A 25524-nucleotide genomic window follows, 5' to 3' on the forward strand; every position below is an offset into this window, starting at 1 on the left:
TTCTCACTCACCTCAGGTCCTCTTACCTCTTTCCAATACTGGGCCCTACTCTTGCCTTTCCGCCTACTGGGGCTGTACCCCCAGGGCACAGGACCACCCCCCTCCCACTGCTATGTCCTGTCCACCCCAGCTTCCCCACCGTGCACTTTTCTAGTCTTCCCAGACTCAGAACTACTGTCACCCTCTCTCTGCCTTATTAATTTAGTTACACATAAAAGAAATACTTACTGAACACCTACCATGGGCTAGGTACTAGATATTCAACAGTTAACATGCTAAACATGGCCTTTGTCTGCACAAAACTCATGTGGGTAATACAGACCACTAAGCGAGCAATCCAAGAGCAGGATTGGTGCCGAGGTAGGCGTGGCAGAGCACATCAGAGGGCATCCTAGCCAGTCACGGAGGAGTCAGAAAAGGTTCCCCAGAGGAAAGAGCCTCCCAGTTATTCTCTACTGTATGGATCTGCAATGATGTCATAAGGCCCATTAGGGAAAGGAACTGTGTTCAGTGCAGGCCACCTCACACAGTGAGGACACTTGCTGACAGGCTGGCAGAGCAGCGGGGACAAACTACGCAGATTTGGAGACAAGTTTTGAGAGCCTCTGGCCTCTTGTGATCCAGGGATGAGGGTGGGTATGAGGAGAGGGCAGTGCTCCTGAGAGAGTTTGCTTGGCATATAATTTTTGACAGTCATCTATAATAGTAGTGGACACTTCAGGGCCTTTATACTGGCTACAGAACTGAGAACAAGAAACACAGAAAGTCATTAAATTTAATTAGTTTATATATAAGTAACTTAAAAATGGGCCATAGGGCCCTGGCTGGTATGGTTCAGTATGGTTGGGCTTTGTCTTACAAACTGGAAGGTTGTGGGTTCGTTTCCCAGTCAGGGCACATGCCTGGGTTGCAGTTTGGTTCCCAGTTAGGGCTGCATAAGAAAAGCAACCAATCGATATTTCTCTCTCACATCAATGTTTCTCTCCCTCTCTTTCTCCCTCCCTTCCTCTCTCTAAAATCAATAAGCATGTCCTTGGGTGAAGATAATAAACAGATAGATAGATAGATAGATAGATAAAAAAGTAAAAATGGACTATTAGAGATTGGGAAAAATCTGGGTGCCTTGTTGCTCATGGGATAGCAAAAGTAGAGGGAAGCATGGAGGTGCATTTCACTGAATATGGGGCAAGACAGTCCTCCAAAATTTTAGAACCCTGTGGGTTCCACTTTAAAACTCTGTAAAATAGAGATCTGGAAACCTCAACAGGTTATCCGATTAATCCTTTCAAGTTGCATAATACTTTCAGAATTATTTGTCCCCTAACCATGTAAATCCTATTCTGGCCCTGGTTGTGTGGCTCAATGAATTGAGTCCCAGCCTACAAACCAAGAGGTCCCCAGTTTGAATCCCAGTCAGGGAACATGCCTGGGTTGCAGACCAGGTCCCCGGTCAGGATGCATGAGAGGCAACCACATATCAATGTTTCTCTCCCTTCCCCTCTCTCTAAAAATAAATTAAAATCTTTAAAAAAATAATAAATCCTATTCTGAACAGTGAGCCTCAAATGTTGCAAAATTCCTTATTGTAACTAATTCCTGATACTATAAGTCACTAATTTGCAGAATTTTCCCTAAAAGCTCTGTTCTAGTGTTTCTTTTAAATAAACTATAATTTTGTGTCTTTCAGTTTTGCAAATAGAATAGGCCAATTTGAAGCTCAAATTTTGTTATTTTCCATTGTTAAACTGAGTAAATGATCGGGAATACTTTGATTTCTTTTTTAAATTCAAATTTTAAATACTTTGAATGGGGAAGTAAAACAGACACTGTTTACAAGGTTATTTCTGAGTTGCAAAAATTCTCTCCCCAGCCCCCAGCATTAACTAACCTTGCTTTTCTCCCGTGTTCTCTCATTCTATATTTGCTTCCACAATGAGAACACACAAGGACAGATTTTTCTTGCACCTGTAGTGGAAACCTTCGCATCACACAAAAACTGCCCCCGGTATACTTGGACAATTTTGATGGCATTTCCAATTCATTGACGCCTTTGATATTTCCTAAACAGACACCATCTGTGGGCCAAAGAATCTAGACTGGAAGGCCACCATGTGATACCTGCCCAGACCCTTTATGGCCACACTGTCTGGTGCAGTGACCACTAGCCACATATGGCTGTTGAGCACTTGAAATATGGCCAGTCCAAATAAGACATGAAGCAAGCATAAAATACACAATGGACATCAAAGATTTAGTATGAAAAACTAAATGTAAAATATCTCAATAATTTTTATATTAATTAAAAGTTGAAATGATGTTTTAGAAACAGTGGGTTAAGTTTATATTAAGAGTTTCTTTTTATTTTTTAACATAGCTACTAGAAAAATGTAAAAAGTACACGTGTGGCTCACATTATATTTCCATGCAGCAGAACTGCTGTAGAGCTTCCTCCCCAAGCCCAGGATACAAGAGCTAAGCAGAAACAGACCTCATCAGTAGGACGGCACAGTAGTCAGCAGCGTGGGTCCTGGGTGTGGGTGCTGGCTGACCCTCCATAGAAGAGCCACGTGGCCCCAGCCTCTCTCACCCTCAGTAGCCTCATCTGAAAAAGCGTTCAATGACAGTGCCAACCTACCAGTGGTAAGTCTTCTGGGAATACAAAGTCTCCTCACTGCATTTCTCTTGTATCTTGAATAGAAACTGCAGAGGGAGAAACCCCTCCCAGAAGTTAAATAGCTGGTGTACAAGGGGTTAAATATATAGCAGGTCGAGCCAAGTCTCAAGGCTGAGCAGAGTTGGAAGTTTCAGGGCTCACTGTTCCTTTCCTCTTTTCAAAAGCACAGGTTACATCATAAATCACTGGATAAAAAATGTTCCCAGAGCCCCCTGCGTAATTTCTCATTAGACCGAGTCCATACAAACATGAAATTTTTCTTCCATCCTCTAGATCATGTTGATTGATTCCTTAACTCATTCATTTGTTCATTTATGGTTCACTCATTTGCATGTAATGAGAATCATATTTTGGAAATATTTTCAAATGTATTTTTGTCCCTTTACTCTTAATCTATGTGTGGGGTCTTTGGAATTATCAGAAGCACAAAATGCTTTCTCAACTTTGCTGTCCAATTAGATTTTTTGTTTGAGTATGTGTCAAGATTCATTCACTCATTTATTCACTCAACAAATAACAGGGGTGGGCAAAAGTAGGTTTACAATTGTGAGTACACAAAACAGTTTATTCTTGTATTATTATTGATTATTGAATTATTTTCCATATGAACAACTGTAAATGTACTTTTGCCCACCCTACATTTATTCAGTCCCTGTTGTGATCCAGCCACATTCCCTGATACGGGAGATAATGCTGCAAAATCCAAGCATTATTATGGAGAGAAAAAGGACATTTACATCCTGGCTGGCATAGCTCAGTGTATTGAGCTCAGGCTGCAAACCAAAGTGTCGCAGGTTCGATTCCCAGTCAGGGCACATGCCTGGGTTGCAGGCCATGACCCCCAGCAACCACACATTGATGTTTCTCTCTATCTCCCTCCCTTCCCTCTCTAAAAATAAATAAATAAATAAATAAATAAATAAATAAATAAATAAATCTAAACAAAAGGAAAAAAAGGACATTTACATTCCTAGGGCTCTCTTTCATGCAATAAGAGTAAGGCCTGGTATACTTGGCCCTAGATTTTTTTTTTAATGTAAAGCAGGTCTTAAGAGAAAGAAGAAGGAGAGAAAAGCCAAGCATTTTCCAGTTCCAGTGGAAATATGGGAGAAAGAAGGATCAGAAGTGGAGGAGGAAGTCAGATACTGGAGTCCTGGGGGTCCAGCCCCAAGGGCTTAGAGAAGCCTGCTTTAGAAACACAAAGGAGCCCCAGGGAGCCCCAGAGATAGTGGGGCCAGTTGGCAGCCTCTACTGGGTGCATACAGAGGGTCTGCAGAACCCTGGGAGAATGCCAGCCACTGGTTTAGAGCTCTGTCTAGGCTGGTGCAGACACGGTGGTGGGAGGCAGGTAGGTAGGTGAGCCTGCTTAGTGTTCCAGGTTCCCCATAGCTCGTTCATGGAGTATGAGAGACCCAGAAGGGGGTCTGTGCACTCACGTGGGGTATGAGGTGCTAATGTCAGTGGACCAACAGAGCTTGGGGGTCAGAGAACAGAGGTGGATATTGTAAGATCAGATGCGTATATGGGTGTGGGGGGGCATGGGTTCCAATGGTGGATGCCCAAACCAGATGGGCCTGCTGTGCCTCAGCAGGAAGCAGCTCAGACAGCAGCTCAGACTAGCTACTGCACAGCAGAGATAAGCAGAGGACTCAGGGGGCATTCCAGGACCAGTCCTCCCCAAGCCCTATTCACCTCCCGGGGCTTTGAAGTCCCCTGCCCCCATGTATCCAGATTCCAGGCTGGAGAGGTGCTGGGGAAGAGAAAATACGAGAAACTGAATACTTTTACCTTAAGGGACTATTTAAAATACACCATTGGGTTACATTTACCCAGTTGAACTAAAATTCAGTATTATTTACACTCCAGCTACATAGTAGGTGAAGCCAGGGAAACAAGAATAGGCCAATTAAGACATAAACCATCAATGTTTTTTGATGTATACAAACTTTGTGGTAGTAAATGCAATCTCTACATATCCATCCATTCATCCATTCAACACACATGTACGTACAAGCAGCCCACCACTGGCCAGGAACTTAGCAGACTCTCTCAAAGTAATACCTCTGGGGAATGCAGAGTCTATTGAGGGAAATGGGCTTGTGAGCCAATAATTAGTACATAGTGTGGTAAGTGCTATGATATTAGTATGAGCAAAGCACTATGGGAATTGGAGGGGGGGTGAGTAATCTCCCCTGGGGAATTTGCAGATGTCATTGATGTGGTAACATTTGAGGTTCTTAACAAAATCTGAATTCTCCTGACGAAGACATGGGGACACAGTGATTCAGGAAGGAGGCTCCAGGCAAAGGCCCTGACATATGTGTGACAGGACAGGGAACATTCTAGTGAATGCAAGTTCCATGTGGTTGGAACCAAGGGTAGGTGCAGGGAAGTGTGGGAAGTGAGGCAGAAAGGCAGAGGGAGCTGAAGACCACAGCCCCTGTGGAAGGTTTTGAAGCCCAGCAGTGTGGTGATCCTGGGTGCCTTCCATAACCCTTAAAGTTCATATCTCACTGTGTCCATGAACATGAAGTAGTCAGGAAGATTAGCAAGCATCCACATTACATTTATTTCACCTGGACTTCAACTTACAAGGTAGGGAGACGCACTAGGTCTCACAGCTTTGGGATGTGCTACCAAAAAGATTGACAAAGATAATTCAATAAATATCACTCCCTGGGTTATTTGGTTGATGTGACCCAAAAAACTCTTCTTGACAGCTACCTCCTTTGAAGAACATGCCTAAGTCTACTGCCCACCTGGTGGGGTGACTGAGATAGAGCTGACGGGCAGAAGGAAAGAAGAGTAGCATGTATCTCACTTACCTGAACTTCGACTTGGAGATCCGGTGGCTGAAAAAGGAAAAGGAGACATTAGCAAGCATTTCAAGGGTGTTCAGCAATGCCAGAGAAGTTTGATGTCCCCTGATGCCTATATATGGGCACTGGATGGATGTGTGCTGTGACTCAGAATAACTCTGGAGACAGAGAACCCTATTTGTCAGCATCTTCTCATGTGTTCGTGCATTTAAATGTAAAGACTGAGGGTTGGCCCTGCTGAGAAGTCTACAAATCTCGTGTCTTCTAAGTGGAGAGGGAGAGCCCATGTTCTGATGACTAGAGTCTACTGTGAGGTTCTATGAGGTCAGGTTAGGCAGCGTGTTAGGAGTGCTGCACCTTGAGAGGAGCCACAGAGACAGGGAGGCTGGATCCCACCAGTCAGAAGCCACAGGCAGAAACCCATCAGCACACACCCCACACTGTCTGAGCAGAAGCATGGCCAATGCTTGGTACAAGGTGAAGATGGGCAAAAGGAGCCAGCAGGAAATGCAAAGGCCACTAATGTCCTGGCCTGAGGCCAGCAAACTGGGCCTAAAGAAACAGTCACAGGCCCTGGGGAGAAACACAGCATACAGACAGTCATGTGGTGCCCAGAAGACCCTGGGGGACTTTGGGACAGGAGCACAGGACAGGCGTGTTGGTGGCAGATTCGAAGGTCTGTATGAGGGAGGGTCCACTGAAAGGTGAAACCTTCAAGGAGGCCCTAAGACAACCTAGTTCTGATAGAAGAATCCAGGGAAGGCTAGATAGAGGCAGGTTGGAAGAGGGAGAGAAGGAGAGAGGAAAGAAGGGGAACAGATAGGTAGAGAGAGAGAGGGGACAGTACAAGCACATGAGACAAAATACTGAAGGCCATGTGTCAGAAAGGCTTAGTGTAGAGGGAGGAAACACTGCAGAGGTTGCAGGTGGATGTGCAGAAAGGGGATGTGCAGAAAGGGGCAGAATGCAAGTCAGAGGTGGGAAAAGGGATGGAGATGGCAGCAGAGAGAGAGAGACACCGAGAGAAAACAGGAACAGGGACTTGGGAGGCAACTGCTGTGAGCCTGTGTCATCCCAGCTCAGCACAAAGTGAGCTCTGCTGCATAGCAAGAAAACAACCCATCTCATTGTCTTTTTATTAAAAAAATTAAACCAGAAGATGTGACAGGTGGCAAAGCCATCGAGCATGAGATAATTATATCTCTGGGGCACTGAGGATCTGAGCCAAGTGCCTTTACTGCTCTGAACCGTTAGCTAATAACCTTTTTCCCGCCTCCAACGACTGCCTGCCAGGGCTGGAGGGTTTAATCACATGTTAACAAAGCATGTGGGAGGGGGAAGGGGAGCCAGGGCAGCATTTTATTTAGAGCCACAGTTTAATGGGGAAACAAATATTTTCCAGGTGCTAATTGGGTGGTGGGGAGTCAGGGGAGTCAGGGTGCTCTGTTCTGCAGCAGGGCCATGCTGAGCATGGCACCTTCCAGGTCTGCCCTAGGCTTGCTTTTGGGCAGCTCACACTGCTGGGTGTAAACACAAGCCAATGCAGACGATCATGATCCCTGTGATTCTGTCTGCAGAGCCTGGCCCGGCCCTTGGCCTTCTCTCAGTGACCTCTCTGAGGGGCCCTTCAGTGTGGACCACTGGCCCTTCCCCATGAGGCTCTCTCTCTCTTTCAGTCCAGGTGACTCATAAGAAAAATGGGTTATTCAAAACTACCACATGCGGAAACTGAAATCTGCATGTTCATGTCTCCCAAAGAAATGACTAAGAGAGGTGGGCACAGGGAAGGATCAGGGTGAGGGGTGGCTGACTGAGGAGAGGACCGGAGCTGAGTTTAAGCATGGTCATCAGCTAAGGGTCCTTACTGTGCATTCTGGCACATTCTAAAAAGGAGGAAATGGAGCACAACTTCCTTTTCCACTTAGTTACAAGTCCTGATGTATAACTCTGGATACCACACGTGAAGACTGATTTTTGTTGTTGCTGGTCTCAGGATTGTGAGCTCATGCTTTTTGAGTCTAAAACATTTGTCCCTTTTTAAGTACCATATTACTTAAGCATCCCCACTTGAGGAGGGGGAGGGTACTGTTCAAGTGGCATGTCTCTGGAGGCAAAGGAAAACCCTGGCCCTTGGAGAGCTGAGGTTAGAAGTCTCCTAAACCTCAAGTGCCTGATTCCTCATTCTCCCTGTACAAAAATTCCACTTCATGAAAACAGAGGACCCCAATGCCCTGCAGCCCTGCACTTCCTGGGAGGTAACTATTGGCTCAGGGTTTGCAAAGTGGGTCACATTGGTCTCCTGTATGAGTCAGCAAGCCAAGCCGGGGAGTAGGCAGGTGCCTTGTGTCAGAGCACCACTCCACACCCTGGGCTTTTCCACATGTGGCAAATGCTTCCTCCTACTGAACAGTCGAGGCTTCCAGCTTCTGCAAACCCCAATGGGGCAGTCACAGCTTGCTCAGGCTTAATGGCTTTTCTCATCATGTCTTTTCTGCTCTGCTCTGCTCTATTCTATTCTATTCTGTTCTACCCTACCCTACCCTACCCTACCCTACCCTACCCTATTCTAAGAGCCCAACAAGTGGGTTCTTAAAGAGCAGAGAGGTGGAAAAAGTTAATGTGTACCACATAAGACCATCAAAATAGTTCCACTGGGCTGGACCTGGAGTTCATCCGATCCAATATATTTTCTCTGCCCACACCTCCAGGACAAACAAACCTTCTAGGAAACCAAGATTTTCTTTGACATTAAGATTCAAAATTAGAGAAAAACCCAAAACTCTTCTTTATTTTGCTTTGTCACTCAATTTGCATTTGTCGTTTTTGGACAAATATTTGAACTTCTTAGCAGCTCTTTACACTTTCAGCTTCCCTCCCCTTCCTAAAGTAACAAGCACTGTATGTTTATTACCTGCTATGGAAAGTAGTATTTGCCTGAATTGTCCCAATTTGCTTTCGACATAAATCAGATGGCATTGGAGTCGCCATGCAGGCTGACACACATCTGACTGAACCTCCTAGACTCCACAACGACAACACCGACCACAGCTGTTATTACTAGGAGGTCAAACCCCAGCTCTTGTCACTGCAGAGCACTGCTTCCACTACTAGGTACTAGACTCAGTTGTTCCACATCTCTGGCCAGAGTCTCCTCCATCAGCCCTCCTGCTCTTTCACTGGATCCAGTAGTTGCCCTCGCTGGGCCCTCCCAATCATATTGCTCACACTCTTCTGGGCTTGCAGGCTAATGGCAGGCCCGACCTCCAGTTCTCAGCCTGGCCCCACAGTCATGTCTGTGCTGCCCTCCACCCCACACAGACTCCCACGCTGCCTGGGCCTTCTGCCGGGTCTGCTTGGCAAACCCCTCCCTGGTTCACACCACTGTCTGTTTTTAGTGCTTCCAGGCTACAGAGCCTGCCAAAAAATATGTCGAATTGTTCTGCAGCCTGACTCCACATTTACGACGTCAGCCTCCACTGCGGCTTCGGCACTGCTCAGCAATCTATGGCCTCACTAGTTTGGTGACTCACTAGTTTGAATCTCCTGTACTGTCCTTCAGGTTCTTAGGACATCTAGCCCTCGCTTTCTGTGATGAGATGACAGATCATTTGGTATGACTCCTATCATGGACTCTTTTCAGCAGAGCCTGTTTTTAATTCTATATTCTTCAGAGAACTGTAGGCTTCGAGAGCTGGGAAGGACCCTTAGATACCACTGGATCTGTGGTTTGCAATTTACGAAGTGGTATGATGCTTTACTCATATGAAATCTTACATGGAAGCCCAATGTGTAAAAGAGGTAAAAGTGGTCTTCTGTAGTCGCCCCACAGATGGTTCTAGAAGCCCTAGGCCTCTGCTGAGAGCACCTTCCTTTCCCAGAGCACCAGACTGAGACGCAGAGCAGAAGTGCTTTGGTTGGTTGGTTAGCACTAGACCTTAGCACTCCTGATACCAGGTCTCTTTTTCCATTTCCAATTAGTCCCAGGGTAAATGAGCTCCTTCTTCCTGTATGAATCTAGTTCCTCCAACTCTGTTCTTAAAGTCAACACCGTCCCCCCACCCCCACCTTCTTAAACAGTTTCTTTCCCCAGAAGCCCTCATTTCCATTCCAGAGCCTTTAGCTCCTCCCTTGCATAGACTTCTTTTTTGACTTAAAGATCACCCCACTCTTTACTTTCATGAAAACAAGCCTCTTCTTTCTATGCTCCTTTTTCTTCTCTCCCTCCTAGGCCCCACTTGTGCTGGCTCATTTCCACACCCTCTCCTTTGCTGCAACTCCAGATGCTACAGCCGAGTCTTTAGAGTACAGCTCCCGAACACAAAGAGCCCACCTCCTCTGCTCCATTCACAAAGGGGACTCTGGCCTGAGCCAGCGTCATCTCATACCTCGGTGACTGCTCTGAGGCCGCTTCACTGGGAGCCTGCTTCCCTCCTGGCCTCACTCCTTCTCATTCTTTTCTTCACATCAAAGTGATCCCTCGAGAATGCAAAACTAACCAAATCAACCAGCTCCACATTCCATGATTTCTCACAGTCCTATGACAAGACCAAGATCATCAACAGTTCTACCAGGCCCCGCTCCATCTCCAGACTTGGCTCTCCAGTCTCCATTCATGCCACACTGGCCAAACTGGCCTTCTCTCCATTCTTCCGCCCAAGGGCCTGGAAATGCACTGTTGCCTCTGATTGGAACATTCTTCCTTATTCTTCACCTCAGTGATGTATGTTCAATCTTTCAGTTCTCAGATGAAGTTTTATTTCTTCACAGGACTGTTCCTAACCTGCCAGTTTAAATCAGGTCTCTCCTTGGGTCATTAACCCCACATTACAGTTACTTTTTCTTCTTAACACTCACCCCAACTTTAATGACTTATTTACTTATGTATGACAGTGTTCTATCAGATTGTGAGCTCTAGCGAGGGTGTCAATTTGCTCTGCTGCTCTGTACCTCCTTCGCCTAGCTCCAAGCTGGGCACACTACTGATGGAGTGTACAAATGGAGAGCTGTGTCTTGAAATTGTTCCTCCCATGGTTTCCAAGCAAGTGTTGCTGTCAGTTCCCCTAACACCTCTTTGTCTGTTTCATTTACTTCTTCTGATTATTCTGTATGTCCACGTCCCTTCATTCCTCTATGAACAAGCATTGTTCTAGGACCTCATGAATATTTTTTACACTGATAACCTCAAATATGTGACTCCATCCATACTCAAAGCTGGATCTTGGACTTCCATGGCTTGCTGTGTGATCCCTGCAAGTCCCTCGGGTTGGCCCTGTCTCAGATGGCACTTCAGCATCCTTATCGCGTTCGGTCTCCAAACTTTGATGGCTCCTCCTTCTGCGTCACTTGTCTTCTCACCTGCCTCCTTCACCCCAAGTATCACATTGCCATTTCTTTCTCTCTGCCTGCCCCTCTCAAGAACCATCTACATCCTGGCCTCTCACTTCATATAAATCCTTACCTGGACTCAGACCTCATCTTACTACACAACTAGCCTCACACTGTCTCCTCACCACATACCTACTCTCAGCCCCCAGCCTGTTCTCACACTGTCTCTACCACCAGGAATGCTGGCCGTCTCATGCCATCATTGTCTGAAGTGGGGCAGGTGGTGGGTGGGACATGGAGAAAGACCATAATTTATTAAGTACATATTATAATTCTGGCACTGTGACCAGATATCTTGTATGTATAGCACAGCTCTATACATGTGGACATTCATGGGAATAACAGGGACCATTTCTACAGAGCTCCTGGAGCTTGCAGAGTGTATCCTCAAGGCAATGACAGATATACAAGAGGGACTGCCAGCTTCTCTCTGTGGGGGGCAATCATACTCTTTCAACACAACCTCCCGCTCTCCTGAAACACACTGTCCAGTGACGTCCTTCCAGTTCTCCAGTCCCTCCTGGTCTGCGACTTGGGCCAGGCCCAAAAGCTAGAGGTGCAGGGTCCTCAATCATTTTCTCTCCAACCCTCCTTGGTGTCAGGATCACAGAAAGACCTAGAACTGATGGACTCTGAAGTCCTGCAATCTGCATGTCCCTAGTGTAACTGACTGGGGCCCACTTTAGAAACTCAATTGCTTGTTTTATATGGTTCCAACAGAAGAGAAGGGAAAAGAGGCTTGGACTTCTGCTTAAAATGTAATTAGCACTGTATTTTAACAACATTTGACAATAACTGCTTCCCGACAATGCTGAGAAACCTGCAGTGCAGACTCCCTGGTGCCACTGTCAGAGTGAGTGATTCTGAAGGCCCTGCGAACCCTGGAAACAGAAGTTGCAAGAGCTGGTCCGTTCCTAAGTAGCAATTCCCTTCTCCTTTGGCTCAGAGGCCATTCTTAAGGCTGGTGTGCTTATGTTTAGACTCAGCTAACCTTTTAAAAGGGGTTGGGTTTGCCCAGGCTGTGGAGTCATTTAGCAGAGGAAGGGTAAAATAAGACATCTTTCTTCTGATGGAGTGACTTAGAAACTCACTTTTTTTGAGACTGGCCCTCCTCAGAGCCTGCTGTTTGCAGTGCCTATCAGCATCTGGGTGTGCCTACAGTGTTCATGCCTCCCAAAATGGAATCTGATTTGTCCAGGAGAAGGCCTCGTGCTCTAGGTTTATTTTTAGCAGGTAGACCATTCCCCTACCCCTTCTTTTTGAAGGGAACATTTCCTGGGACTGACTACTGGTTTCCATTTTCGAGATTGAACTAAGCTAGGTGATTGTGATAATCCATGTGTGGACTGTTCCTCCTCACACCTGGCACTGTCTCAGGCCAAAGTCGGCTTGCTGAAGCCAGGGCCTGGGAAAGGGAAGTCTTGCACATCTGAGCTGGGGCTTATGTTAGAGGAGTCAGCCACAGTCTAAGCTAAGCATAGGTGAGTTTATTAACTCAAGACTGCATTTCAGGTATCTGTTTCCGTTCACTGGATAGATAACTTAGAGATGCAGGTAAGAACCAACATGTTTATCATCTTGCAGTATATTTTCTTATCTCTTTGCCTTCCTTCCAGGTCACCTTTATCAAAACAGAAAGGGTGGTTAGCAGGACCCAGGGACCCTATTGCAGCTGTCTCTTGTGAAAGGGGGTGGGAGGGGCTGGGGAGAAAAAGGCTTCAGAGACACCCTCAACACCCCCTGTCCCAACACACACACTCTGTATTTCTCTGATGTGGTGGAAAGGAGCTCAAGATCCAAGAGTTGGAGCCTCACAATTGAGGAGCAGTCTTAATTTAAGACCCATTACCATTGCCTAGGGGCTGTAGTCACACCAGCACCCTCCACTCCCCACACAGGTTTCAGTTCTTTGCTGTGCTCTGAACTGCGTCCGCCCTTCCCAGTGACGAGCCATCCCATTCCGACTTCAGGAGCAGCTGCCCTGCCCGTGCCCCCACAAAAGCCCAGCCCCTGGGCTCGCCGTGCCTACTCACGCCAGCCTGGCCCCACAGTTTTCTCCTTCGATGTCACCACCAGCCACATTCTCAGTGTTGACAGACTCCGTCTCACTTGTGGGCATGCTCACTGCAAGAGTCAAAGGGATACAGAACAAGGCATGAGAACAGGGAAGAGACAGGGAGAGAAGAGTATTAGTCTGCAGTATGCCTAATCCCAGGAGGAGCGCTGTGGGGAGGAGGAGAGCCAGTAGCACCTGCTGGTGAGGAATAGGGGTGCTGCTGGGAGCAGGCTGAGGCCCTGGCCAGGCGTGGGGTTTCTGTGAGGGAATGATATGCCTGCTGCTCAGCATAGGGTAAGCTATGCTGCCAAGGACACTTTAAACTAGTGGAATGTGGAAGGAAACCTGGTGATAAGATCATTTACCTTATAGGAGACATCCTGAGAACACTCACCATTGAACCTCTTGCTACCCTCAACTCTGCCCTAGGGGAGGCTGTGGGAGCTTTTCCATTTGCATCCACTACTTGCCATAAAATGGGAAGCTTTCCTGAAAATATTTTATTCCCTATTTGTTTCACCCACCAATTCTAAGGTGAGGGTCCCAAACTGAGGGTCCAGCTCATTTGTAGAAAGGGCATTTCTACTGCCTACATGAACTTTGAGCTAGATTTGGAGGAAGACCCTTACCTATGGTGCACACTGAGGCCCAAGTCTGTTATGTCCAGGACAGGGCCTGACAGAGAACTCAGGCAGAATCAGGCACTGCTATTCAAACTAGCGCTGAAGACCTCAGAAAGGAAGAATCCACCAAACCCGGTTCACATTTGGCTTGAAGATAGACTGCAGGGACACAATCTCCCCTTCCAGTGACCTTGAGATGCCCACCTCAACAGGCTAACTGGGGATATGAACCATCTATTTCCACTAGCACCAACCTCCCATCCATCTCCCGTCTCTTCCTGAGGTGGCAGGGGCTGCATTTCCAGACCAGCAGGACTTTTTTCCTTGGAGTCCATTTGATGGCTTAGAAGAAGCCATTTCTTTTACTATTGTTTTTTAATTCCAAATAAAAATTTACCTCAAGAAAATTCTTTTCTACCCTTTTAATATGACATATCAATGAGTTTTTGTGCCAACCCTTGTTCGCTAGGATAGCCATCCCAGCATGGGTCCTGGTTCAACTTTTCTCGCAGAACACAACTCCTCATGTGGAGAGAAATCACTAGCCCATGGCAGCCAAAGAATCTGCAGCTAGTGAGGGTATGGCATCAGGTGATGTGGGGCCACAGCCCAGGAAAAGACTTCTACTGGATAATGTTGCTGAACATGAATTTTTCTCAGTTTCTTCTCTTGTGGATGAACACAAGATGGGCAGGTGAGAAGACTCATTTCAAGAACACTGAAGATATAAAAATAAAGCCCATAACTTACCCTGTGGTTTGACTGTCATGCATGAGAGACTTTTGCACCTTAGGACTCATTTTCAACAAAGTTGGATAACAAGAAATCTAGATGCCATTTTAAAGATGTTTAGAGCTGGATGGGACTTTAGATATTATTTAGCTCTACCTTGTCCCCTTCAAATCACAGGACAGGAAGGTGAGGTCTAAGGAAGGGACAGATGCCAAGGACACAGTGTTTGGGACCTGGACTGGAGCCGAGTGTCATGACCTCTGCACCAGGCTCAGTTAGACCATCCCTGTGCTGATCAACCCCCTTCCCTACAATCTAGGATGGTTGAGGTTCTTAAAGCCAAACCAGGCTGGGGGGCCTCATCGCAGCATGGTGAGTAGCCAAATGGTAGTGTTGAATGTCACAGCTTTGCATCCTCAAGTTTGAGGGAGCTGGTCAGCAAGACCTGACTAGCACTGGGAGCTGGGAAGATAGACTTTCAGAGCTTTCCAGAATTCTTTACTCCATGCCCATTAATGAAGAAGTAATACAAAAGAAGAACCTTCAGACTTTACTCCATCTATCTGCAGCCATTTCTGACCGAAGACTCCTTTAACTCTTCAGCTATCATTATTTAAAGAGCTGAGCTGTGCACAAAAATCTATCTCACTTTGTGACACTTTGCTCCCAGAAAGCCCCTTAGCTATGGAGTAATGTGATGGTGGTGGTGCTAGGTGTGGAAAGACAACCAAATTAGGAGGAGGCAGGCCTGGGGATTAGGAAGGACCATATAACCTTCTAAATCAAGGCACTGCCTGTACCAGTACCAAGCTGGCATTTACAGTTACCTTAATCATGGCTGGCACTATCCAAAGGAAAGATTCCATGATGGAATAGCTATTGATTATCATATCTGCTGACTTTATAGATACAAAGAGATGACAAGGCAGTGGCTGTGAGTGAGACACATTGACATCTCCTCACAAAAACACACACATACATACACACACACACACAATCACTGCACCACAAGCCATCAAGAAAAATACCCTCCCATCCAGCCTGGTATATAGCAACAGACATTTATTTTACACACAGAGAGCACAGAAGAACATTACCATGGGTTTCTGTAGAGTGACTAAACCAAGCAAACTTCCCTTTCTTCTGATCAAGCAAGCCTGCTGGAGCTCCTCCTTTCACAGACAAGATGGTCATTTTCAAGAACCAGGAACAAGACATCAACAGAGAGCATGCAGTCAGCCACGGGCAAAAGAAAGAAACAGAACTCAGCTTTCACATAGAACATCCATTTTCATCTCCAAAAATAAACTAAAAAATTGTAAAAAGCAGTACACCAAAACAAGTAAGAAAACATAATAAAATAGAACCAAAACCCCAAATCACATGAACTAATGATATGAAACAAATGATGGACACTGGGGAGAAGGAGCTACTCTAGCAGAGGTTTCACTCTACGCTGGTCTATCTAGTTAGTGGCTTGGGGAGAGGGCTTCCTAGGAGGGACCACCCCACACCCCTGTGGCCTCCTTTGGGAGATGCCCTTTTGCAGGCTCCAGTGGGGTAACTGCTAAAATCAAATTGGTGTCCCCCTTTGCCCCTACCCAGCAGCCAGGTGACTGGACTTCTTCCCCACCTGCAGTAGATTCACTTACAGGTGGAAAAGAACTGTGGGTCTACTCGGCCCTTTGTCCAATTCAGTCATTCAATTCCATTTAGTAAAGACCTACCAAGTGCCTCAGGCATGATCACATCACCAACATATATACATCTATTTTTAAAAGGTTTAAAGAGGCAACCAAATTGCTCAATAGCTTGTCAATGGATGGTCTTTTGAGGAGGTTTGTATATAAGAAAGAATTCTGTATTCTTTCTTATTCTTCTCTCAGGCCTGGGCTGTAGCTGAAGAGGGGGTGCTGGTGGGAGTGTAAAACCACTGATTGTTGCAAGTGTAACAGAGGAAGTTCAGTATTTTGCCATGGACTTTGAGCTCTGGATATCAAATGCTTTAGCTAATTCCTGAGTCAGAGAATTTTCCCACTCCCTGTGATAGAACTGTGCCTCCGGCAGGCCCTGTGGAGGGTGCTGGGTAAGTGGGGAGTCAGGCACAGTCATGGCTGGAGAGTGAGGTGGGAAATCTCCTACCACTCATGAATGGAAGCATGTGCCCTGATCAGGAATGGGTAGTAGTGTCCCCCTCAGTTCCAGCAAAGGGCATAAAGGGAAGGTCAATCCAAGCTTTAGATGCTTCTTTATCTCATCCTTTCCCCCCCAGAACTCGGATGATGTCCAATGAACATCCTTGAATGCTACTTGTTGGTGAAAATACTGAAGGCTGGCTTGTGAATGAAAAGAGTCAGGTTTATTTTTAACCTGTGTAAAGGGCTATTTCCCAAACACACATCTTAAAAGACAAAACTTGGAATAAGCATCAACTTCACAATGATGAGTATTGTTTTTTTTTCACTTCTGAAAAATCATATTTGAAAAAACACTGAGAGCTAGGAACTGAAATGAATGACTTGGCTCAAATTTGCCTTCAGGAAAAGAAGATACATCTCAGTTTAGAATGATAACAGCCACTCAAGTGAACATCTCATGAGGGGCCTTCTATTCAGAAGGATGAACAACAGCCTTCCAGTCACCAAGTTTCTGTTCACACAGTTGTCTGGGTGGGGGTGGGGGTGGGGGTGGGGGTGAGAACCCTGACCAATGATGAAAAGCCAGGACCTGTGACCTGCTATACAGAAGCGTTATCCAACTTTTGGCTTTTACATCAATATTTTGCCATCTTGTTCAACTTCAGAAATAACTATAGGATAACTTTAAAAACAATAGAAAGAGCTTGATAAAACCATTGAATCTGACCAGGGCTTGTCTTTCCTGTGGGCAAAGTTGGCAACCACCTGTGGGGAGAGTGATTTGCAGAGCATCTAAATCCTCTCCCCTAACGACAGGCAGTAGTCCCCACTAGATCTGCTCTTTTGGGTGAAGTTATATGAAGATTCTGTGCTGAAATGAAGCAGCAAATAAGATGAGTAAAGATGCAGTTATGTTCCCGTTACTAAGGGATGAGACAGCAGGATCATAGCTGATTCTTTAAGGGACTTGCTACCCTAGAGAGATGAACTTGGATTCCTTCTTGAAAACTGGGTGCCCAAACAGTTGAAAGTTGAGAATTATAAATGCTGGATACTAATTCTGGGGATGAGATAGACAGCCTGACTCCCCCTTGGGACACACAGATGTTGAACTGGATATAAATCAAGACAGAAAGATGGCAAAGAACCTAGGTGCCCAGAGGCACCTCTCCTCTACAGGCAGCCCCCTGTCTGGATGCTTTGAGAAGGGAAGCTTGATGTCTGCTCATCTGCAGAAAATGTGGTAATAATATACCCTCTGTAGAATGAAATGTGCCTCATTGAATGGATTTAGGAAGAATGAGGAGAAAGGCCACTAGAGACAAAGCTAGTTTTCTGACTTTCTAACTTCTTTGTTACTAGGTACTGTGGATCAAATCTGGGTCTCAGGGCTCTCTTGTCCCTTGGCTTCTACTGAGAAGATTCAAAAAGAAAGTGAGATTCTAATGAAACAGTAATTAACAGCTGCCATTGCAGGGGGTGAATAATATAATTACCTATTTAGTAATATCACCAATGGCTACAATGAATTGTCTAGACTTCATCTTGCCAACAACTGATTACATCTTGAATTAGTGTCATCTTCCCTCCAAACATCTACTCTTGGTGGCAACTCTTGCTTGCAATGGTGCTTACTAGGACAATTTCCGTGTCTTAGTGGAGATGCACAGTTCTTTTCTCTCAGTAACCAATGCCTCCCCTGACCTACTTGGAGAATAGTTGTGCAGATACAGGGCGGGGGGATTCTAATAAGCCACAACTGACATGAGATAATCTCCTGAAACTGGAAATCACAAGAATTGTACTGGGAGAGGAGCACTAGATCTAAACTGCTGTGAAGATGGATGTTCCCTGGTATGTCTGGGTTTGCAAACCCTCCAAGGGTTTGTTCACTAAAATTTAGGAACCCTCTATTAAATGCCAGGAAATGCTTAGAATCCATGGCTGCACAGATCAGCTGGCAAGCCCTTCTGCAGCTGTGGGCAACAGAGAAAGGACAAGCTCACAGCATACAATCCTCTATGAAACTAGTGATTATCTCCAGTCAGGTTCTCATGCTGCTTAAAACAAATCTCCACATGGTCTGCTCCAGGCTATTCCAGTGTGTTAATACTCATGTTTTCCATAGCAAGAAATTAGACCTCATTTAGACAACATGATGTAAACATGATATAACATGTGTGCCCAAAGATGGCCAAACTAACATGAATGAAAAATGACTTCAGAAGGGGCCAAGGCTTGAGAGTAAGCAGCTTCAGTATTGATAGAGACAAAGGAAGTCACTAAGGTTACTTACAATCAATCTGCAATGGAAATTGGAAGCAAATCTTCTTAGGTATTCCGCCCTTTACTCTCTTTTTCCTCCTCCTCTCCTTCCCTCCCTCCCATCCTTCCCATCCCTGAGGCTGAAGGGGACATGTGGAAAAGCATCCACTCATAAAATATCTGGCCTTGTTCTTGAGGGCTTCTGTCTCAGATCTTTTTATGCAACGTAATTGACTGAGTGGTGCTAGAGCAAAGCTCCATTGAAGGAATGAGGAATGAACTTGGGGAGAGATGGAGGAAATCTGCCTAGTTCTGAAATCTTGGGTCACACAAAACAGTTTTGACTTTGTTTGGGGATGGGCCTTTGCAGTGCCCTGTTTGACTGGCAGCAAAAATGACTGGCTTCTCTTGAGATTTCCCCAGTCTTCATTCTGGAACTTAGCTGGTAGCCTCATTAGCCAAGAGCAGAGGACTCACCAACTGCTGTCAATCTTTTGTCTCCTCTTATTGGGAGAGTGTTGGTGCACCAGGGCCAGACACCCCAGGCAGTAGATGAAGGCATTTTCCATGCACCCTGAACTTCTCCAGTGGTGTGGAGTGCAACGTGGAGCTGATGGATTGAATCCTGGGTTAGCAAGCCTGCTGGGACCCATTGCCCAGGCATCTGAGCACTCCTACGTTGGGCTGAAGCACTTACTTTGCCATTTACTGCCAGATGTTCATTTTATTATCTTTTTTTTCTGGTATAATAAGTTTTCATTTTGTCAAAGTACTAATTAGAGATATGGCTGACAAGCAAAAGGATTCCTAATTTCCTGCCATACTGACTCTAATTTGGAATCTAAAATTCCCTGCAATTTGGATCCATCCCACCTGTGATGGTGAAAGGTGTCCCCTCAGAAGTTCATATGGTGAAGTCCTAACTCCTGTACCTCAGAGCTGTATTTGGAGCTAGTGTCTTTAAAGAGGCACTTAAATTAACATGAGGTCATGAGGTTGCGCTCTATTCAGTATGACTGGTGTCCTAAGCAGAGGAAAAAAAATGGACACAGCCACTGACAGAGGGAAGACAATATGAAGACACAGGGAAAAGACATCAGTCTGTAAACTGTGGAGACAGACCCAGGGCACGCCCTTCCCTCAAGGCCCTCAGAAGGAACCAACCCTGCAGACACCTTGATCTTGGACTTTCTGTTTTTCTGTTGTTAGGGCAGCTCTACCTGACGAAAGCACTGTCAATTCATCCTCATTTGCCGTTACTGCCAGCAGAAACTCTCCACCCAAGTCAGGCTGCCCTGCTCACTGCCCCTTGAATGTGCTGTCTTTATTCCAATCTGTGGGCTTTTATATCTATGATGTCCTATACCATATCCTCTCCTGGAGTGCCCGACTACCTCCCCTGCCCTACTCCAGGGGTCAGGGAACTACAGCCCTTGAGCCAAATCCAGATTGCCCCGTGTTCTATAAATGTCAAGTCCTACTGCAACACAGCATGCCACTTGCTTATGGGTGACCTGTGGCTGCTTTCATGCTACAACAGAGTTGACTAGTTGCAGAGGAGGCTCTATGTGGCTCACAAAGCCTAAAATATTTACTAACTGGTCCTTTAGTAAAAGAGGGTGCTCACTCCTGAACTCTTGAAAATTTTGCCCACTTCTAGAGGCCAGCCCTGGTCTGTGGAGGCTTTCAGGCCCACCCACTGCCCTGAGTGCCCTCTTCTGAGCTCTGGGAGCACTGGGACTGGTGAGAAGTAGAAAGAAAATTCCAAATTCAAGTTTTAGGGCCACCCTCTCCTGGCTGTGTCATTCTGGGGAAGTTATTTAAACCTTTCCAAGGTCGGCTTCTTCTCTGTAAAAAAAAGGTAACAATACTGTTTATTTCAAGAGATCCTGGTAAGAATTAAGTGAAATATTTATAAAATAACTTCATAAATTGTAAATGCTGTAAGTATTTGCTAATATTACCAACTAATTTCCTTATAGTTTGCTGAATAAGTATTAGATTTATGTCCCTAACTAAATCTTCACTTTCTCAGGGCCAGAGACTTTATATTAGAATTTGCTGGACTCCCTTTCAGATCCCTGTGGTACTCGCTATATTACTGTAACAACAACACTTTATATCTTCATGGAATTTTGAAGGAACTCTTGTGTGCTACACATCATGAGGCTTTGTCCTTCAGACACACTCTCCACCCCTCCCGCCATGCCCTGTATCCAGGAGGCTGAGTGTAAACTTCATCAGTGAGAGATCCTGTGAGGGCTTCCTTCTGCATTGGCCAATGGGAAGCACCAGCAGCATGTCTGTGAGGCCCAAGGTGCTCATGTGCAGGTTGGTGCAGATTGGCTGTGTCTTGTTGCTGAGAACCACAGGTCTGTCATGTGACAGGTCACCCTCCTGTCATGACCACCCTTTCTCACTTCTGGAAACTGCTCCCTTACATCATCCCTTCGGGCCTGTGGTGATAACAGCTCCCTCTGGGTGCTGCTCTCAGGGTTCTTCACTATCCCTTACTGACTTCCTTAAACCTTGCCTGCATCTTCACTAGCTTCTCCTTAAATCAGTTTACCCGCCAACCTGTGTGGGCAAGGTAGATAGGTGAAGGGTAGTCCCCCCAAATTGAAGGTGACAGCTAGTAATGGCAGAGAATGACTGCCCTTGAGTCCAGGCTACAGCAGAATAACTTTGCTTAAATACATATTTGCAGGTTGAGTTATTGGTAAGCACTAGTGATGTAGGGTATTATCCTGGGATTGCTTTAGCCCCATGGCAGAACAGAATTGAATATTCTGGTTACTGCCCTAGGAGGCTCACTTGGGGGAACTGTGCTATAGTTCATCAAAAATTTTTTAAAAGGTTTTATTTATGTATTTTTGGAGAGAGGAAGGGAAGGGGAAAAAGAGAAAGAAAAACATCGATGTACGATAGATACATCGATAGGTTGCCTTTCACATGCCCCCAACTGGGAACCTGGCCTGCAATCCAGGCATATGCCCTGCCTGGGAATCAAATTGGGGACCTCTTGGTTCGAACCAGTACTCAATCCACTGAGCCATACCACCCAGGGCAGTTCATCAAATTTAATTTTCTCTTGCAGAAAAAATAACTTGGGAAGTTATTCCTTACTACTTTTCTACAGTTTGAAATACAGCACATGACTACATGTAGTCTCAAGTTGATGGGTGAAGGAGCTGTTTATTTATCTTTATCCAGCTCAGAGTCTTAGGATTCTCCCTAGTACTGGAAGGCTGGAAAATTCCAGGTAGTCCTTTCCTTGGCCTTGCCAATAGATAGTTTCAAACCCTTGACAAGTCACATGATGATTTGGGGGTCTTGTTTTTCTCATTTCATATATAAATAAATTGAATGAGATGATGAATTATATATCACTTATAGGGGAAAGAAAGAGAGGGAGCGGGAGAGGAGAAAAGCAAATTGCAGGGGGGAAAAAAGGAAAGAGATGGTAAGAGAAAAAGCAAAATGGTCCTCAGCCCAGGTAGCATGTCTGGGTTGAAAGGTCACAGAGAAAGGTGTCACCAGTCTCCAAATCTGTCTCAACAACTTCCTGCCCCACCAAGGCCCAGCATGACTTCCTCCACAGAAGCAATTAAAACCTAGTTGATTCTAAGGCATCAGAAAGTAAATATAAAAGAGGATTAAATATTAAGAAGCCAAACAAAGTGGCCTTATTAAAAAAGAACAATATAAGCATGATGTGCCATCATCATTATTATTACTGCTATAAACTTGGAGGAGGCATGAATGCCTGTCCTTGATCTGAAGCTTTAATCCAAAGAAGAAAACCAGGGTCCATTGTGCTCTCAGCAGGCCATAACACCTAGCAGCCCCAAGTAGAAAATTTCTCTCTTCAGTTGTAGTACCATTCAGTGGGGCGACCTTAGTTATACCGCATCGGGGGGACGTGGACTATGGCATGAAGAGGCAGGGGAAGGAAGTTCAGCTGCATCAAGTACATACGTGGCCCTTTCCCTTACCTTTCCCGCCCCCTCCTCACCTTCATTACAGGTGGCAGGGCAGCGTGGAACTTTCTCAGGCCCTTGATCTGATCACACAGGAGGGGTTGACACTCCCAAAAGAAAACAGCTCACTGCAACTACTGGGGATGTGACGGGGATCTTCTAGACATGGATGACGGGGCCCTTTCTTTGTCAAATTCCTTTGGAAATCCAGTTCTTTTAGGCATGAAACAACTTTTAGGTTGGAGACAGGACATTATTCTCATTCCCAAGGCCAGGTTTAGCAGTAGATGGTCACCCATGTGGTATGGCATGAAAGGAACAGGGAATGACTTGAGTCCCCAGTCCTTCTCCAGCCCAGTCCTGTCATGTGGACTGCGAATTCCCTCATTTTAGGGCCTAGTCCCCTCAGAGTGCAAGTAGCAGTTGTTTTATCTTAATAACAGTAACAGCTCAGTGTTTTACTCACTTGCTCCATGTCAACTCTTTTTCCATGCACTTTACATATATGAACTGATTCAAGCCTCAAAACAACCCAGTGAAGGGACATCTGTCCTCACTATATGTTCCCAATTTATAGGTCAGAAAACAAAGGCTTAGAGAACTAAGTTATTTATTCAAAGTGAACAACTACTGAGATCAAGCATTTGAATGGCAGTAGATATTAAGCCAAGTCAGCCCTCTCAGCTACTAAATATAAAGGATGAATTTATAAAATGCTGTCCTAATCATGAGAGAGGACTAGAGAGTCCTGTGGACGGGCTTATACTGCTAGATGGAGAAGAGGGACAGAAAGTGCCAGTGGAGGTGCATGGAGAAGCCACTCATTTTATAACCCTGTCCGGGGCCTGCCTGCCAATGCTTCTGGGTGAGGAGGGGGAGGCAGGAAGCAGAGCAGTGTGGTTAGGAGCATGGACTCTGGAGCCAGGTGGCCTGAGTTTGAATCCTGGCTCTGCCCCTTTGGAGCTATATGACCTTGGATATGCTGCTTCACTTCTCTGTGGCTCAGTTTCCCCATTGCAAAATAGATTTCAATCATGCCTGAATTACAGGTCTAGATGCAGAAGGGCAGCCCTTCATTTTATAGGTGAGAATGTTAATACCTAGAGGGGGTCAGTGACTTGCCCACAGTCACATAACTAGTTAGTGGTAGAGGTCCAGGCCTCTTTCCACCATCCAGTGATCCCTCCTTTTTTTTTTTTTTTTTTACTTGTTACTTACTTGCATCATGGAGAAGCTGAAAGCCCACCCTTGGTCATCATGACAGAGCATAGACCCAGGGCTCCCTCCCTGGTCTGGAATTCAAAAGTTCCCCTGTGGGTGACTTACGCCTTGTTCTTTCCTGTTGACAATAGCTATGTAGAACTTACAATCCACTCTTTTTTCTTTGGGCTCTGTCTTCCACTTCACTGCTTTCTGCTGCTTAAGATAATTTTGACCCAGGTCACATTTCCTACAAAGAGGTCCTGCAGGGCCCAGCACAATCTCTAAGGAGGTGGGAACCCACAGAGGGGGAGCTATCTCGAGCAAGGTGCAAGCAGTACTTTCTTTGGCAGCATCTTAGTCTTGTCTTCCCTTTCACCTTTGCAAGTCAATTGCTGCCTTAAATTTCTAGGCTGCTTCCATTAGTGGTGTTTATGTGAAGGGAGTCACTTTAGCTTCTACCCCATGATACCTCTCAGCTCCATAATTTCATGAATGAGTTTATGGGAAGCTGTCAGAATATCAATCAACTTGCCCCCTTCTGTGACAAGTCATTTCCTTTAATCTCCCAACTCTGCCTTCTGGATGCTTGCAGTTATTTTTTCCCTCCTTCTTGCCTGGTTGTAAGGCCAAGGACATAGTCTACCTGGTCTACCTTGCTGACTTAATTGTCTACATCTTTCACTGAGAGGTCCTTTAGCAGTATGGGAGGCAGCGTTCCCCACCTCAGCATGTCAGACTTTGTTGGGACAGACAGTCAAAGCTCAGAGCTGCGGTCAAAGAAGGGCAACAGCCGGACGCAGATTCCCGGGATGGCAGAGGGCCGGCTGTAAGTCATGGTCTACAAAGAAACTGGAAAGGTTTAATTCAGATACAGTAGGTTGGGGGACCTCATCACCATCTTATCTTTTCACATGGGAAGAAAGAATAGTTCTGCAAGGAATAGGCATCAAAGAATGAGAATTTTGCCCTAATGCAAGAAACATTTCCAAAATGTTCTGGCTGCCTTGAGAGACTAGGAGTTGCTCATTATTGGAAGTCTGAAGCATTTGCTTGGGGTCTGCAAGGAGACTTCTAGGATTTCTTTACCTTAGAAAAAACAGAATGAGATTTCCAAGCAAGGATGCTCTGCTTGATGAAACACCAGGTTGTTGATCACCTGTGAGGGGGCAGAGACTGGGCCCAGAGAAAAGGGGCTCTTGATGCTCTTATTGAATTCTCTCATCTGATGGACAAGTCTCCCCTCAGCTCCATCTCTTCATATCACATCATTGCCACTCACTACTCTTGGCCTCCAGGATATTCCACGCTTGGTCAGTGTGGTTTCATCCCATTTGTGGAGGGCCTGACACATGCATGGTGCTGGCCAGGTCCTATGCACCTAGATCTGGTCTTTGCCTGGCTGGGACCTCCCTGGGCTCCTCCACATGCACAAGACCCCTTTTCCCTCCAAGGACTGCTGCCTTCATGAAGACTCTTAAACAACAGAGCATTCTTCTTCCAGAAACACATGCCATTTGTGCCATAGGAGTAGAACTCTGGTACACAGAGAGTTTTTTTCCTGCTCATTAGATAAGGGGATAGCACTGTGTAGTATTAGCATGCTCCTGAAATGACCCAATTTCATCCTCACAACTACCTGGGGAGACAGC

The 25524-nt window shown here is 45.7% G+C and overlaps 1 protein-coding gene across 1 annotated transcript in view; it reads right to left on the reverse strand.

Annotated features, from left to right (window-relative positions):
- CACNA1C (calcium voltage-gated channel subunit alpha1 C) overlaps positions 1-25524 on the reverse strand; it is a 626645-nt gene that overhangs the window by 143660 nt on the left and 457461 nt on the right. Inside the window, 2 exon segments of the mRNA XM_036018449.1 lie at positions 5500-5526; positions 12912-13002. Of these exon segments, the coding sequence (XP_035874342.1) occupies positions 5500-5526; positions 12912-13002 (118 nt within the window).

Source organism: Phyllostomus discolor, chromosome 2 (assembly GCF_004126475.2).
Source record: "Phyllostomus discolor isolate MPI-MPIP mPhyDis1 chromosome 2, mPhyDis1.pri.v3, whole genome shotgun sequence".
Classification (NCBI taxonomy): Eukaryota; Metazoa; Chordata; class Mammalia; order Chiroptera; family Phyllostomidae; genus Phyllostomus; species Phyllostomus discolor.